At 43.4% G+C, this 15819-nt stretch overlaps 1 protein-coding gene across 2 annotated transcripts in view; it reads right to left on the bottom strand.

Moving 5' to 3' along the window:
• LOC139368413 (activin receptor type-1B-like) overlaps positions 1-13957 on the bottom strand; it is a 31441-nt gene extending 17484 nt beyond the window's left edge. The window contains exon 1 of one of the 2 annotated variants that reach the window (XM_071107274.1): positions 13773-13957. In XM_071107274.1, coding sequence (XP_070963375.1) covers positions 13773-13833 — 61 coding nt within the window. In that variant the 5' untranslated portion in view covers positions 13834-13957. The remainder of the gene's footprint in view (positions 1-13772) is intronic. The other variant, XM_071107273.1, reaches the window with a different exon arrangement.
• Positions 13958-15819: the final 1862 nt, after the last annotated feature.

Here is a 15819-nt window from a genome sequence, read left to right as displayed (position 1 = left end):
CGCGCGCTCCCGACAGTTACCTCTCGTTCCAGTGCTTTTCTTCAGACATAGGAATTCTCTGGTTGAAACATTGATGTTTTATGTTAAAAACATCCTAAAGATTGATTCCATACAATCGTTTGACATGTTTCTAAAGGACTGTAACGGAACTTAGAGTTTTTGTCTGGACGAAGTGCCTGCACCTCATGAAGATGGTTACTGGGCTGAACACGCTAACAACAAGTGGCTATTTGGACATACATTTATTGTCAAACTGGGATTCCTGGGAGTGCCTTCTGATGATGATCAGAAGTGAATATTTATGGTGTTATTTCTAACTTCTGTTGACTCAAAAATGGCGGATTTTTCTCTGGCTGGGTTGGGTTCTGAGCACCGTTCTCAGATTTTTTTTCTTTACTTTACGGAAAAAGTATAATCTGACACAGCGGTTGCATTAAAAGAAGAAGTCTCTTTAATTCTGTGAATAACACTTATCTTTTATCAAATGTTTATTATGAGTATTTCTGCAAAATCACCAGATGTTTTGGAATCAAAACATTACTGCACATAACATGCAAATGTAAACAGATTTTTGGATACAAATATGCACATTATTGAACAAAACATACATGTACTGTGTAACATGATGTCCTATGAGTGTCATCTGATGAAGATCAGATTAATTTGATCTATATTTCTGCTTTTTGCAACTCCCATCTTTGGCTGGAAAAATGGCTGTGTGTTTTTGACTTGGCTATGACCTAACAATCATATGTGGTGCTTTCGCTGTAATGCATTTTTGAAATCTGACACGATGGGTAGATTAACAAGAGGTTTCTTTCATTTGCTATATTGGACTTGTTAATGTGTGAAAGTTAAATATTTCTAAAAAATATTTTTTAATTTCGCGCACTGCCTTTTCAGCGGAATGTTGTCGAGGGGTTCCGCTAGTGGAACGCCTGCCCTAGAAAGGTTCAAAGAAAATTTGAGGTGAGTAGTGACTGTTCTGATGTCCAGAAGCTCTTTTCGGTCATAAGAGACGGTAGCAGCGACATTACGTACAAAATAAGTTAAACAATGAGAATAAAAAAATAGCACGGTTGGTTAAGAGCCAATAAAATGGCAGCCATTCTCTCTGGCGGCATCATCTATCATGTTGCACAAGTATTCAGACCGTTTGCTACGACACTAAATTGAGCGCAGCTGCATCGGGTTTCTGTTGATCCTCCTTGAGATGTTTCTACATGATTGGAAGATGCCTGGCCAAACTGAGCAAAATTGGGGAGAAGGGCCATAGTCAAGGAGGTGACCAAAAACCTGATGGTCACTGACAGAGCTTCTTGGAGATGGGAGAACTTTCCAGAAGGACAACCATCTCTGCAGCACTCCAATCAGGCCTTTATGGTAATGGCCAGATGGAAGCCATTCCTCAGTAAAAGGCACGACAGCCTGCTTGAAATTTGCCAGAAAGGATCATTTTGAGGATCTGCAGAGCAGAATGGCAGAAACTCCAAATACTTGTGCCAAGCTTGTAGCGTCACAACCAAGAAGACTGTTGCTTTAACAATGTACTGAATACTTGTAAAATGTGATCTGTTTTTAAAAACCTGTTTTTGTTTTGTCATTATGGGGTGTTGTGTGTAGATTGGAGGGGGGGGGGGGGGGGGGGGGGGGAGAAACAAATTAATCCATTTTAGAATAAGACTAACGTAACAAAAAAAAAATTTGTCAAGGGGTATGAATACTTTCCGAATGCACTGTATGTGTGCGCGCGCGCACGTGTTGTTGGAACAGCGTTTGGAGGAAAGTGGAAGTGGAATGAGTCGACATCTTGCCATTTCATATCAGCAGCAGCGTGTGCAGTTTCTTGTAATTCAGTCATTCTCGTCAGCAACAGCATGTGGACTGCTCTTGGAGCTAGGGACAGACGGGGGAAGTGCCAGTAACTCCTAATGGCGCGTGTCCAAGTTCACTGCAGTTCACACGCAATCACAGACACGGAATTTCCTGCAGATTACACAGAGATGAAGCAACAGGCTTTGATAGAGAGAGAAAAACAACCCAGTGCCACATCCTATTCTGGAGCATAGTTTCGTGAAATAGTTTAAATAAGGCAGGGAGAAGGACCCGGGACGAGACTACTGCCAAGTTTTTAATCAAATCGTGTACATTCCCCCTCAAGCAGACACCGCGACGGCCCTCAGGCAACTTCACTGGACTCTGTAAACCATACATCCTGAGGCTGCATTTATTGTAGCTGGGGATTTTAACAAAGCAAATTTGAGAACAAGGCTACCTAAATTCTATCCGCATATTGATTGTAGACTTGTGGGGTTAACACACTCGATCACTGCTATGCTAACTTCCGCGATGCTTACAAAGCCCTCCCTTCGGCAAATCCAACCACAACACCATCTTGCTCCTACAGTCTTATAGGCAGAAACTCAAACAGGATGTACCAGTGACTAGAACCGTTCAACGCTGGTCTGACGAATCGGAATCCACGCTTCAAGATTGTTTTGATCACGCGGACTGGGATATGTTCCGGTCAGCCTCAGAGAACACCATCTATACGCTGACTGAGTGAGTTTATAAGGAAGTGCATTGGAGATGCTGTACCCACTGACTATTAAAACCTACCCCAACTAGAAACTGTGGTTAATAGTCCGATGTGATGACTGTCCCATACACACACAGTTTACAGAAGTTTAAAACATCAGTGAAAATATCCATTCAAGAGGGGACAAGCCAGGGAGGCAGGGAGAAAATATGGGTTGCTATGCTACAGACTCCCTAGCCTTATGATGACTGGCCAACAGGAATGAGAAGAGATACTGCATCTTCAACAGATGGTATTTTTATCTCAAAACTCCCTAGTCCTTGCCGATGATAAGCATACCCATAACATGATGCAAACACCACCATGCTGGAAAATATGAAAAGTCGTACTCGGTGACGCATTGTGTTTGGGTCGAATCCAACACATTGTATTCACCATGCTCAAAGGGATAATCAATGTCTGCTCATTATTACGTTTGAGGCATTGGAAAACCTCCCTGGTCTGTGTGGTTGAAATTCACTGCTCGACTTGGGGACCTTACAAGAATTGTGTGTGGGGTACAGATGAGGTAGTCAAAATAAAAATATGTTAAACAATATTATTGCACACAGAGAGTCTATGCAACTTAATATTTCACTTAAAGCTAAATGTTTACTCGTGAACGTATTTAGGCTTGTCATGTTTTCCACCCCTTTTTAATGGCATTTCAGTTTTATTTTGTATTAAAAATACAATTCCACTTTGACATTGTAGGCAGTGGTAGACTTTCAATTGAATCCATTTTAAATTTGGGCTGTAACACAACAAAACGTGGAAAAAGTCTAGGTGTGAATACTTTCTGAAGGCACTGCATTTGTCCAGTTGTGAGCTCTCCAAATCGGTTTGATTGTCACCGTCTCAGGATATCAGCCAGGTGAACCCCTTTTGCAGATGATAATGGCATGCGTCAACAGGTCATTGTACGTCTGAAGCAGAGAATAGCTAAACTCACCTTGTTTGCATATTGTTGAGCTAGCCACGTGTTACCAATTTAAAATGATACATGTATATACACACACGATCTAAACATATGCCAGTTTCACATTTGGTTCTTGGAGGAAATTGCTTAGTGCAAATCCAACCATTTGTATTCTAGGTACAGTACATGAAAATAAGGAGCCCCCCCCCAAAAAAAATGTCAGCTAATTAAAAATGTAAAGAAATTAAATGGGGCGTGGGAATTCTACCTCGTTTATTTGCTGAGAATTATTTTAGAATACAGAGACAAAATCAGAAGGGTAGCCTGGTGTTTAGAGCGTTGGACTAGTAACCGGAAGGTTGCAAGTTCAAACCCCCGAGCTGACAAGGTACAAATCGGTCGTTCACACACACAAACAGGCAGTTAACCCACTGTTCCTATGACGTCATTGAAAATAAGAATTTGTTCTTAACTGACTTGCCTGGTTAAATAAAGGTAAAATAAAATAATTAAAAAAAGGGAGGTGGATTGCAAAATGTATCTTATAGAACATGAGCCATTAGCTAGAATATATGACAATTATAATGTTAGAAGATACCATAATCCAATTTGTAGCATATTACATGCGAAAGGTACAATGTTAGTGAGTGTGTGTGTGTGTGTGTGTGTGTGTATCTTTACATCCTTCGGTGGCAAAAGGACACAGTTTAATTTAGTCAACACAAATGGTGCCGTTGATCAAAGTTTTGAAGTTTAGGTTGATTGAGGTTCATAGCTAGCTAGCGTCACATGCAAATATTGTTGTGCAAATTTCAAATCAGCAACATTGCTAACCAAACATTAAGGGATAATGTGCATTTGCATTAAAGGATAACTACAACCAAAAATCTATTTCTTGTATTTTTTCCCAGACCTCAAAAGTAGTCTTGGTTTAAGCATTGTTGTGGACTTAGAAGATTCAATTTTGTGTGCTTTTGAGTAAAAAAATAAAATAAAATTGAAACCCAGGAAAAACAGAAATGGAATTTGTGGTAAAACTAAAAACAGATTTCAGGTAAAAAAATATAAAAAAAATATTTATAAAAAAAAAAAAAACATTTTACATGGCCCTACATATAGACAATACCACAACCCATCAGTGTGCCTAATATATAAACACAAGACTTCTAAATGTGTCCGAAGATAAACAGAACTCAGAACATTTTTGCTCATGATTTAATTTCCTTTCAAAAGTTTTCAAACAGAACTGACTCTTTTCAGAGAGTAGGCTTCCCAGGGGAGGGACAGTCAGCTCCACTGTGGGGGTTGAGCTGGTTGGTGTGAACTCTGCACATAATTGGTGTCCTTACACTGGTCCTTTGTGCTGAGATTACAGGGAAACGAGGAGGGATTGGACGGGCCCTGTGCTAAACAAAGAGCAGGGAAGTATGGAGAGGAGGTGGAGGAGTGCTCCACTCACCACCAGACCTTGTGCTCTGGGGATAGAATAGATCAAATACTTTGACAAAAATGTTGGTTACATAAAAAAAAATAATAATAATTTTTATAAAATGTCTGCAAACTTTCAGTGTCCTATGAGGAATTGCTGAAAATCTCATCTTCTGTGGGCAGAGACAGGGGACAGGCAGAGGGGAAGAGCACAGATAAGGGAGGGGGGGGGGGGGGGTTATGTAGCCCCCCCCGGTCTGTGAGGGGTCTGCAGCTAGCTAGAGTAACCAGCTGTGACATTCAATCATTAAAACCCAGTCTAGACTGAATACAGGTTGGATGGAGCCGTTTAAGAGCAAAGTGTTAAGACCCTATCATTCCAAATGGCAGACATAGGGAATAGGGTTCCATTTGGGATGTACACTATAAAGTGCCGAAAGGGGCTCTGGTAAAAACTGTTGCACTTCATAGGGAACAGGGTGTCATTTGGGACGCAAACAGTGAAGGGAGGGATGAATAAAACATTGTTGCCATAACCAGTGCTTGCTTCATTTGGACTGAGCTCAGGACAGACCTGTGTTAAAAATACAATTAGAAAGTATTCCAAATAGTTAAGCTGGGCATGGTTGAGCTTGCCTAGTACAATGGACCAATAGAATAGTAGAAAAACTGCAAACCCCACCCATTTGGCACTCCAGGCAAGCGGAAGCAAACGCTAAAACTATTTGAAAGATTTGAAAAAGTGTTAGAACCCAGGTGTGGTTCAGGAGAGAGCTTTGTGGGAGACGGACTCCAAAACCACAGAAATGGGTTTAACAAACATTGCAGTGACTGTGTTGGTGTGCCAGTCAGACGCTGACACTCACAGTGCTTGTGTTCATATGCATATGGTGAATCAGTCAGTTACAACAGTACACCTCAAGAATGAGTATGATGTCAGTGGAAAATGTTTAGCCTAAGCCTGTTTGGCATGGGACAAAAAAAAACTGTTACACAGCAGCAAAGAATTCTGGGGGCTAAACAGCACAGAGCAGACAGACTGCGTGTGAGCACCATTACCCAAACTGCACTATCTGAAATTAGATACAGTTAGCTACCAGACAGAGGGCTGATCAAGACAAGCAGACGCCACCAGACAGAAAAAACGTGCACACACACACACTTCAGCCTTTATCAATACTGGGAGGAAAGAGGAAAGTCATTACATTGGTCTCCATCACAGGGTCAGATTACATACCATTCTAAACAGCCCACTAGTACCTGCCTAACCCTCTGTATGTCTGTCTACGTGAGTATAAGTGTAGCTACACTATTCAAGGCGTTGTTCTCTGAAATGTGTACTGATTGGAGACTAACGGCAGTGCAGTGGAAGGTGGGTATCATGTTCAGCTCCTCCATAAGAGTCCACTGCACTGTGACACAGACACCGCAATAACACATAAGGCTAACGACCACCGAATCATATTTCTGAATTTGTATTCAAGTGATCATGTCCACAGGTCAGTGAGAGAGAGGCCAGACAGTCTGTGGCTGCGATTAGGCCTCTCAGCCTCCAGGGCTCTCTGGGCTGGAGGTCATTAGAGGCACCCGGGTCGTTAAGCTACACTCACCCCTAGTGGACCCAGGCTAGAACCTTCACCACAACACACAGAACCAAAAGAGGAGGTTATTAGCCTGGTGATTAAGGGAGGAAAGCTACTCTCACTCAGCCCGACACGGACTAATAGACCCACAACAGAACTTGAGACAAAGTACACACACACGTAAAAAACAGAATTCAACTACCTCATATGCACATAGATGAACATATAGGAAGCCCCAGACCACATCTTAAGTCACACCACACGTTAAACACAGACACGACGTAAAAGGAGAAAAACTGTCCTATACGCAAATCTATCCTGAACCCAGTGACTCCAGGCAGCTCAGTTCCTGTACATTCCCTTGGCTCTGATCTGGTAGACAGGCATGCACATGTTGGAATCTGACTATGTGCTCCCTTTCATTTCCATAACATCATTAGGACATGAAACGGCTTTCACACAGCGTGCGCACACACAGCAGCACCCGAATGGCTAGTTCAGCAGCACGCCAAGGAAAAGGGGATTTTTCTTATTGGTTGTACTAAATTAATGTTCTTGGTGATTACATGAGGCAAGAAAAGATAATGACAGCAGTGGTCCGGTCTAGTTTCCAGTGGTTACAAGAGGTACATAATACTAGAAGAAAATTGAGCCCATTAAACCACAACACTTCGTTCTGCAACAAGGGAAAGGGTTCGTACAGACAGTGGAAAGTCAAATTCAAGGCTTTTCAAATACTTTTTCAAAGCACTAATATTTATTTTCAAGGACCACCAGCTTGTAATAGTTCAATTTATGCAATTGTTTCTAGTCGCCAGAGCCACAATATCATGAAAATGTTGTACATTTTTTTTTTTTAAATCTTAGTATTCATCACTACCTTACAGGTCCTACTCAATAACACACGTTTCACTACATTCATGTGTTCGTGCTGTCGATTTTGTCATTTGAGTAGCGATGAGCAGAATTTGGGGATATGCCTTATGGTGAACACACATTTCCAGCTTAGTGACCGTTTAAAATTGGACGTCTACTACTTGATAGCTACGAAAAAGCGTCTTGCTTCCGACTGGCAGCTTCAGTCACCGGTCGGGGGAAGGGCACTGTGAGGGAAAACAGCACGTGAACGTCCACCAGAACAGCAGCATCACGGCTGCTGCTTGATAAACCAGAATGTCGCAGGCGCTCCGTGAACAATGCGATTGTTAAAAGGCTCTGGAGGGCCTCCCGAGTGGCACAGCGGTCTAAAGCACTGCCGTGGTTGAGGCATCAATACAGATCCCAGTTCGAACCCGGACTGTGTCGCAGCCGGCCGTGACAGTGAGACCCATGAGGCGACCCAGAATTGGCCCAGCGTTGTCCGGGTTAGGAAGGGGTTGGCCGGCATGGATGTCCTTGTCCAATCGCACTCTAGCGACTCCTGTGGTGGGCCGGGCGCATGCACGCCAACACGGTCGCCAGTTGTACAGCGTTTCCTCCGAAACATTGGTGCGGCTGGCTTCCGGGTTCACAACAATGCTCCCGACATCCGCCTCTCCCGAGGAGTTGCAGCGATGGAACAAAACTAATTACCAATTGGATATATCAAAATAGGGGTTGGAGGTTGTTGCATAGAAAACAAATTATTATGTAGAACTGGCGCCAGCGCAGGATGCAGTGTTGCCTTTCATGTGGCTCTTCAGGGCCGATTCACCCATGCTCGCAACGCCAAAGTCTGACGCATTTTTGCAACTTGTGGGTTGGTTGTTTCCAGTGTTTCATGAACTGAAATAAAAGATCCTAGAAATGTTCCATATGCACAAAAGGCAGGTTTGAATCTACATTAACCTGGCATTTTAAGCTACCGATATGACGTTTGCCGACACCTAATCAGTCAGTTCTGTACCTGCCTGGCAATGTGGGTGGCAACCACATCACGAAACGAGAGTGAGGAAAAAAAAGAAAATTAATTTCAGATTTTCCAGTACTTGAACTTCAAGTACTTTAAGCCCCTCAAGCGAACCCTGAAACAGAAGCCAGACTAGCTGTGTAGCCCTATAAGTTACTGGCACAGTGGGCAGCAGGAGGACGCATGCAGTGCCATCAGAAAGAATTCATACCCCTTGACATAATCAAATCGTATTTGTCACACTCACCGAATACAACAGGTGTAGACCTCACAGTGAAACACTTACATACAAGCCCTTAACACTTTTTTCTTAAAGGCATTGTTGGTTAAGTACATTTTTTTAAATTAAAAATTTAACAAATAATTAAAGAGCAGCAGTAAAATAACAATAGCGAGGCTATATACACAGGGGGTACCGGTACATAGACACCGGTTAGACGAGGTAATATGTACATGTAGGTAGAGTTAAAGTGATCGTCGTGTTCTAGCCCGAATTCAAAATAGTTTCCCTGTCTAACACAATACCCCATAATGACAAAGTGAAAACTTGTTTAGAAAATGTAGCTATAGTAAACAAAAATAAAATGGAACATTTGAAAGATTTTACTGAGTTAGAGTTAATAAGGAAATCAGTAAATTGAAATTAATTCATTAATCTATGGATTTCACATGACTGGGCAGGCCCACCAACTTAGTTTCCCCCCCCACAAAAGTGTTTTATTACAGACAAATACACCCCAGTTTCATCAGCTGTCCTGGTGGCTGGTCTCAGATGATCCTGCAGGTGAAGAAGCTGGATTTGGAGGTCCTGGGCTGGCGTGGTTCCACATGGTCTGCGATTGCGAGGCCGGTTGGACGTACGGACAAATTATCTAAAATGACCGACGCGAGTTATGGTAGAGAAATTAACATTAAATTCTCTGACAACAGCTCTGGTGGACATTCCTGCAGTCAGCATCCCAATTGCATGCTCCTTCATAGATGTCTCAAGTTGTGGCATTGTCTTGTGTGACAAAACAGCACATTTTAGGAGCTTACTTATTATCCCCAGCACAAGGCGCACCTGTGCAATGATCATGCTGTTTAATCAGCTTCTTGATATCCATCCACCTGACAGGTGTGGCATTGTCTTGGCAAAGGAGAAATGCATTGGAAACCCCGTTTGACTTTGTTCCATTCCAGGCATTACAATGAGCCCGTCCTCCTATTGCTAATCCCACCAGCCTCCACTGATGCACTGTCAACAGTGGGACCTTGAGTCTTTCTAAATTATGTCCAAACAATTGAGTTGGCCACAGGTGGACTCCAATCAAGTTGTAGTGACATGAAGTATGATCAAAGGAAATAGGATGCACCTGAGCTCAATTTGGAGTGTCACAGCAAAGGGGTGTGAATACTTATGTAAATGAGGTAGGTCTGCATTTTATTTTCTGTCAATTTGCAAAAGATAGCTTTGTCATTATGGGGTATCGTATGTAGAAAACTTCAATTTAATCCATTTTGAATTCAGGTTGTAACACAATGTGGAATAAGTCAAGGGGTATGAATACTTTCTGAAGGAACTGTAAGTGACACGACATAACATTGAGAAGATAAGTCTGCGATGGGTCAGTCAGGTCCACTATAGGCTATAGTATGTGAGGGGGAAGGGGTGTAGAGAGATTGAGAGACACAGGAGACGAGAGAAAGCAAAGGGTGTACGAGGGGAGAGAGACAGGGGCCAGAGAGAAAGCAGGAGAGACGCGCCCTGCCTCACGGCAGTGTATCTGTGGCTCAGACAGTGCATATATCACATTGCACATCCATTTTATTCTGGCACCTAGTTAAGTCACAAAAGCATGTCAGCTTCATAACGACGAGGCTAATGATTGGTCAGGCCCAATGTCTTCAACGGGAAAGGAAACCGGCAACCTGTGAGCCATGGCGACCCAGTGAGTAAAGACGTACTGTCACAGACCAGATAACCCGCCAGTCGTAGTCCTGGTCCAGGGGTATTCAACTCTCCTACCAGGTCCGGAGCCTGCTGGCTTTCTGTCCAACTTGATAAGTAAATGCACACACCTGGTGTCACAGGTCTAAAGCAGCCATGATTAGAGGGGAGCTGGCGTCAGGGTCCAGAGTTAAGCGGAGGTCTTCGGCCAACTTTTTACTAGGTGGCCTGCGCTACCTTTGGGTTTGTCAGGTTTTAGTTTGAGCTTTGTTACAGCATAATCCATTGTGTGGTGTGAACGTCTGGCTCCAGGCTGCACAGCATCGGCCCCTCTTCACACAGCAGCCCAGCTGGACACAACCTGAAACCCTGAGCCAGAGAAACCGCCACTCTCACTGGTACTAGAGAACTTACTAGTCCTTGAGCGCTACATTGACTACCCCATTCAAACGGTCAACTCCGGTGCATCCCAGTCATATGTTCCCATAAAGTTACCTTTAAAAACAAGACCAGTTCTGGAGTTTGGTTTAGTGGTGATACCAATCCCTGAGCCCGTCCATTTAACCCTCCTGCCATCTCACTACAACACAGTCTATTTTTTTTTAAAACCTAAAAGATGTGAATAGGGACAGAAAAAGGTGACAAATCAATGTGGATCATGTCCTTATCTGAACCCGGCCGGATGAGGGAGGAATGTAGCTCTGATTCTTGGAAGAGGAATGAGTCATTTAACATAACTAATGGGTGGCAGCAGACTTGAGGTTATTGACATTGGCAGATAGGGTTAACTTTCTCAGTCATTGTTTTAAGTTTCTGTGAGTGGCAAGTTGGAACAAGGGAATAGAGAATAGATCACACAGGGAGAGAAATTACTGGGAGCTGGCCAGACACTCCCCTCACTATTCCATTTAAATGCCCCAAGTGGAATAACGTGCAATGATTTTCAATCTAAAGAAAGAAACACCAGCCCCTTCCAGCAGTTTAGTTGAACATACTTTACCCTTTCAAAAAGTTAAGCACAAATAACCCAGTACACAGGCACAAACAGGTTTAGCTAGTAGCTACAGACTAGGTACACCATATGCCAAATTCCAATCCAGATGTATTAATTTATCATAGTATGCCATTTAGCAGACTTTCATCCAAAGGAACTTATGTATGGGTGATCCAGGGAAACAAACACACTATCCTGACACCTTGCCCTACCAACTGAGCCACAGAGGACCACCATTTTGGATCTGGTCAACAGCTGCTCTGGGAAGACTGGGGGGGGGGGGGGGGGCATAGCAGGAGTCTGAAAAGACCCCCATTCACCACATTTCCGTCACAAAGAACCCAGACTTCAACTTTAACTTCTGTCTGGGTCGGCTGAATGGACGAGAAGGGTGCAACTGCGGCCCGCAATTCAGGGCGTTCCTGCATGGAGCCCCTCTTTATACTTCTGTTGGTCAATTTTTATGTTGCGGGAGGCAGGGGCGCTCCAGTACAGTAGGTGGAATTAATGCACAATAACATTGGATGCCAACTAACGATAAACCCCACAGACGAAGGGGCAGGGGCAACAACGGTAGCTAGCTAGCTGGTAGGCAGCGTCCTTCACCTCTGTCTATTGGGCACTGTTCTCCCTGTTAATCTCTGTTAATGATGGCGAGGGCAAGTAGGAGTGAAGGACACCGTGTGCTAGCTTAGCCAGGCAAGTGTGACACTGTGTGCTAGCTAACTATCAAACTAGCTAGTACAGTGTCGGCCTAGCCTCCCGCCTGCTGTGCCAGCGGGAGGCAGGACGACCGGTAGACAGTGTCCTTCGCCCCTGCCTTCCGGGCACGGTTTTCTCCGGTATACAGCAGGAGGGGGTCGACACAGTGTGTCGATAACTAGCAAGCTAGACAGTGTCCTTCGCCCCCGCCGGTGAGGGCAAAGTGTTCAACAGGCGGGAGGAATGGACACGGTCCTCCGGTGTCGCTCACGCTAGCTAGCAAGGAGTGTCCACATGCAGGAACGCCCCGAACTGAGGGCGTCAGCTGCATACTTAGAATGGATGGCTGTTGTCGCACCCTTGGCTGCTTCCACTTGGATAGTGCACGGTGGTCTTTTAACTACTCCTGTAACAGAGACACTTATGCAGAGACCTTATTCACTGCATTTATTCCTTGCGTCACAATTTCTATTTTATCTTTTACTCTGCATTGTTTGAAAAGGACCCATAAGTAAGTATTTCACGGTTAGTCTAAACCCGTGGTTTACAAAGCATGTGACAAATACATTTATTAGCTTCACAACATGTTCACTTGTTAAAAAAAAAGGTTTAAAAAAAGTACCACATCTGGATTTAAGTCTATTTTTTTCTATCCAGTTCTCTTGGTTGAAGGATATTGGCTATCTAAATTACTTCAGTATTGATAACTAATAGATGCAGAAGAAAAAAAAAAAATCACAAAGATCTAAAAAAAGGTCAGTAAATGTGGTCTTTCACCTTGTCTTCCGTGGAAGAGCTAACGATACACCCCACCACAGCTAACGTTACTCTAATCGCCACTTGATTGTTTTGTAAACACTAAAGCATAACACAGCCACACACAGATAACCAACAGCAACAGAAACGTGTGGCCTCCTTCCAGAGGGGTACACTACAAAGCAGGATCAATGAGTTAGCCAGTTTAAATAAAAAAAACGATTGATTTTCTGGTTCATTAGGAACGTTTTGGGTTGTTGGGTCAATTCGACCAGGGTTTCCCCCAAACTCGGTCCTGGGGCATCCCTTGGGTTAACATTTTGTTTTTTTGCTCTAACACTAATGTCACACTGCTGATACAAATAACACATTCATCATCAAGCTTTGATTTGAAAAAGCTGTGTAGTTCTAGGGCAAAAACGTGTATCCAAGGGAGGCCGCAGGACCGAGTTTGGGAAACCCTGAATCAGACCATGCCCACTTCAAGATTTCCCCCTCAAAAGCAGAATATTTAGGCAAGTTAACCCTGCTCTGTAGTATACCCACCTGGACACACAAATAAAGCGATATTGAAATTCACAAGCTATCGACAAAACACTAACGTTACATTACTGGCCCTTTTGTGCACACCTGGCTAACAAATTAGCTAGCCAGCTAACGTTACCTCGCGCCAGACGGAAGGAGGTTTTTTTTCCCCGACACGTTAATAAATCACATTTTCTATTTACTTGACGTAACACGAGCATGTGAGCTGCCGGATGACAAACACACGGGCAGTGTTCCTCAACGAGTTCAGCAAGCAGCGCTAGCCACAATGTGTCAAATGTGATTTATTAGCTAGCTAGCCGTGGTTGAACAAATCCCAGACAGACAACGCCATGATGATCGACAGGCGATGCCAGAGCTAGGCAAGCCACCCTCATGTTATTAAACAAACAAACAAAAAAACACGAAGTCAAAATCAAAAGATGGCACATGTAGCTATTTCACTTACCGTCGCCGATGGCTAACCCAGACAGGGCCAGTAACGTGAGAACAAATCGTTTTAAAGCCATTCCTTCAGCATTCCCATCGCATTCGGAGGGTGGTATTGTCAACACCACGGCCAGACCTAAACATAACCACACACCATACAGCCGCTGCCAGCCTGTTGAAGTGCTACAGGCGGCGGAATTAAAGGGCGGTGCGTCGATTTTTAAAGGGGAGGGCTTTCTGTGGTTTAGCCAAAGACCCGTTTCAAGACCCTTTGTTGGGGTAGAAGACCCGATCTTACTCTAGACTTGAATGAGTTATTTGTGCTGCAGACAACGTTTCATATTCGGACTGCAATGATTTTTAGGCATTGCTTTTTAAAATAATTTCTATTAGCCTACAATTTATTAATTCGGGCAGATAAATGACCTGACTGCACTGGTTGTCATAGAATGTAGGTCTATCAGGGCACTTACGTTTACATTTCAATTTTGGGCAATGACCTATGAGAGTATTCAGTGGAAAATGATTTAATCTAAGTGAGATATACCTCCACTCACTCTCCTAAATGACATGGTCAGGTCCATCCAGGATGTATTTGGCAAACTGCTATATATAGCTCGATCTCTCTCTGCTGTTATCACCTGGCCCTTTGCTTGTACTATGCTACTATGCTCTCTGCTCCTGTCCTGAAGTCTAATAGTGTCTGCTTACCGGTAGTCTCTTTAGACAGCGGCCTTATATCAATTATTGAGCTGTCCCAATTTATCTGCTTATTTCTTCAGTGCACTCACACAACACTTGTCTGCTGGTTGAATCCTCCTATCAAAGCCAGCCAAGCGATTAGGAATTTGTCCCACAGCGGCTGGATAGGAATACACGGAGTAGGGACAGAGAAGACACAAGAGGGGCTCAGCACTCTCTCTCTCTGTCCCCCCCCCCCCCCCCCCCCCCCAGTCTCTGATACTTAAACAACCCTCTTCTAGTGTTAAAAATAACCAGCTCTGACCGGGGCATGGAGGGAGTATTATCTCTCTGGAGTTTGGTCAACAACAGCCAGACAGATACAGTAACAGAGGCATTGACATTGTAGATGAAGGGACAGACCGACTGGAGTCCATTTCTGTCCACACTTACACACAGTGTTATAAGCTCATGTTGATTGGCAGCAATAGACACTGATTCACTTTGAAAACCTTTGTAGAAACAAATAGAGAGCCTCCAGGCATAGTGAAAACACATGGTGGCCGAATTAGACCCGTCTCTTTCACACCTCACCAACACCACATTCGGGCAGTTTTGTAACTGTCAAAAAAATTGCTGGTAGAGAAATACCTCTCTAACTAAACACAAACAGATACACGTATGCACACACACACTGATTGAGTGCATGAGGCATGAATGTGTGCATGTACTATATGTCTGTGTGTATGCAGGCCTCTGCGTGTGAATGTATCTGTTTGTGCATTAGCAGGAGTTTGTCCCATAAAAATTCCCATTCCATTTTTCCGTTTGTCTGAAAAAGTGCTGTATGATATGTATTTACATGAGAGTAAATATAAGTCTGGATGAAATATGATCATAAACTTCTGTATTATTTTCCTGAATTGTGATTCACAGGTCTGAACTATCTGCTGATAGCTCCTCGGGGAGTGGCATCCTGCGCTGGCACAGAACAGACTGCTTATAAAACCTGTCATTCACAATGCCAACTGACTTCAAGTTAACATCTGAATGTATTTATTTTTTAAGTAAAAATGGAAGTCAAAGTGAATATGCAAAAATGCACATTTTGATAATAGTTGTTGATTATATTGGCATACGCTAAAAAACAAATATATAGCTGAAGATTACTCCATTGAACCAAAAGGATCATTCAGTGGTGTGGACAATTTAGTGTCTAGTACCCCCTGGTGGACAATTATAAAACTGCAGGTTCTTTTTCCCTACCAACGTAACAGCTTTTAGTAGCCTAATTCAGATTACCTTTCAGAGTGAGGTGAGCAGCATGGAAACACATTTGAACCAATTTGAGTAGGATTACAAATATGCATCCAAAGACAAATGAA

Source organism: Oncorhynchus clarkii, chromosome 16 (genome assembly GCF_045791955.1).
Source record: "Oncorhynchus clarkii lewisi isolate Uvic-CL-2024 chromosome 16, UVic_Ocla_1.0, whole genome shotgun sequence".
NCBI lineage: Eukaryota > Metazoa > Chordata > Actinopteri > Salmoniformes > Salmonidae > Oncorhynchus > Oncorhynchus clarkii.
The sequence above is the reverse complement of the archived record's forward strand: the minus strand, read 5'-3'. Positions and strand labels throughout refer to the sequence as shown.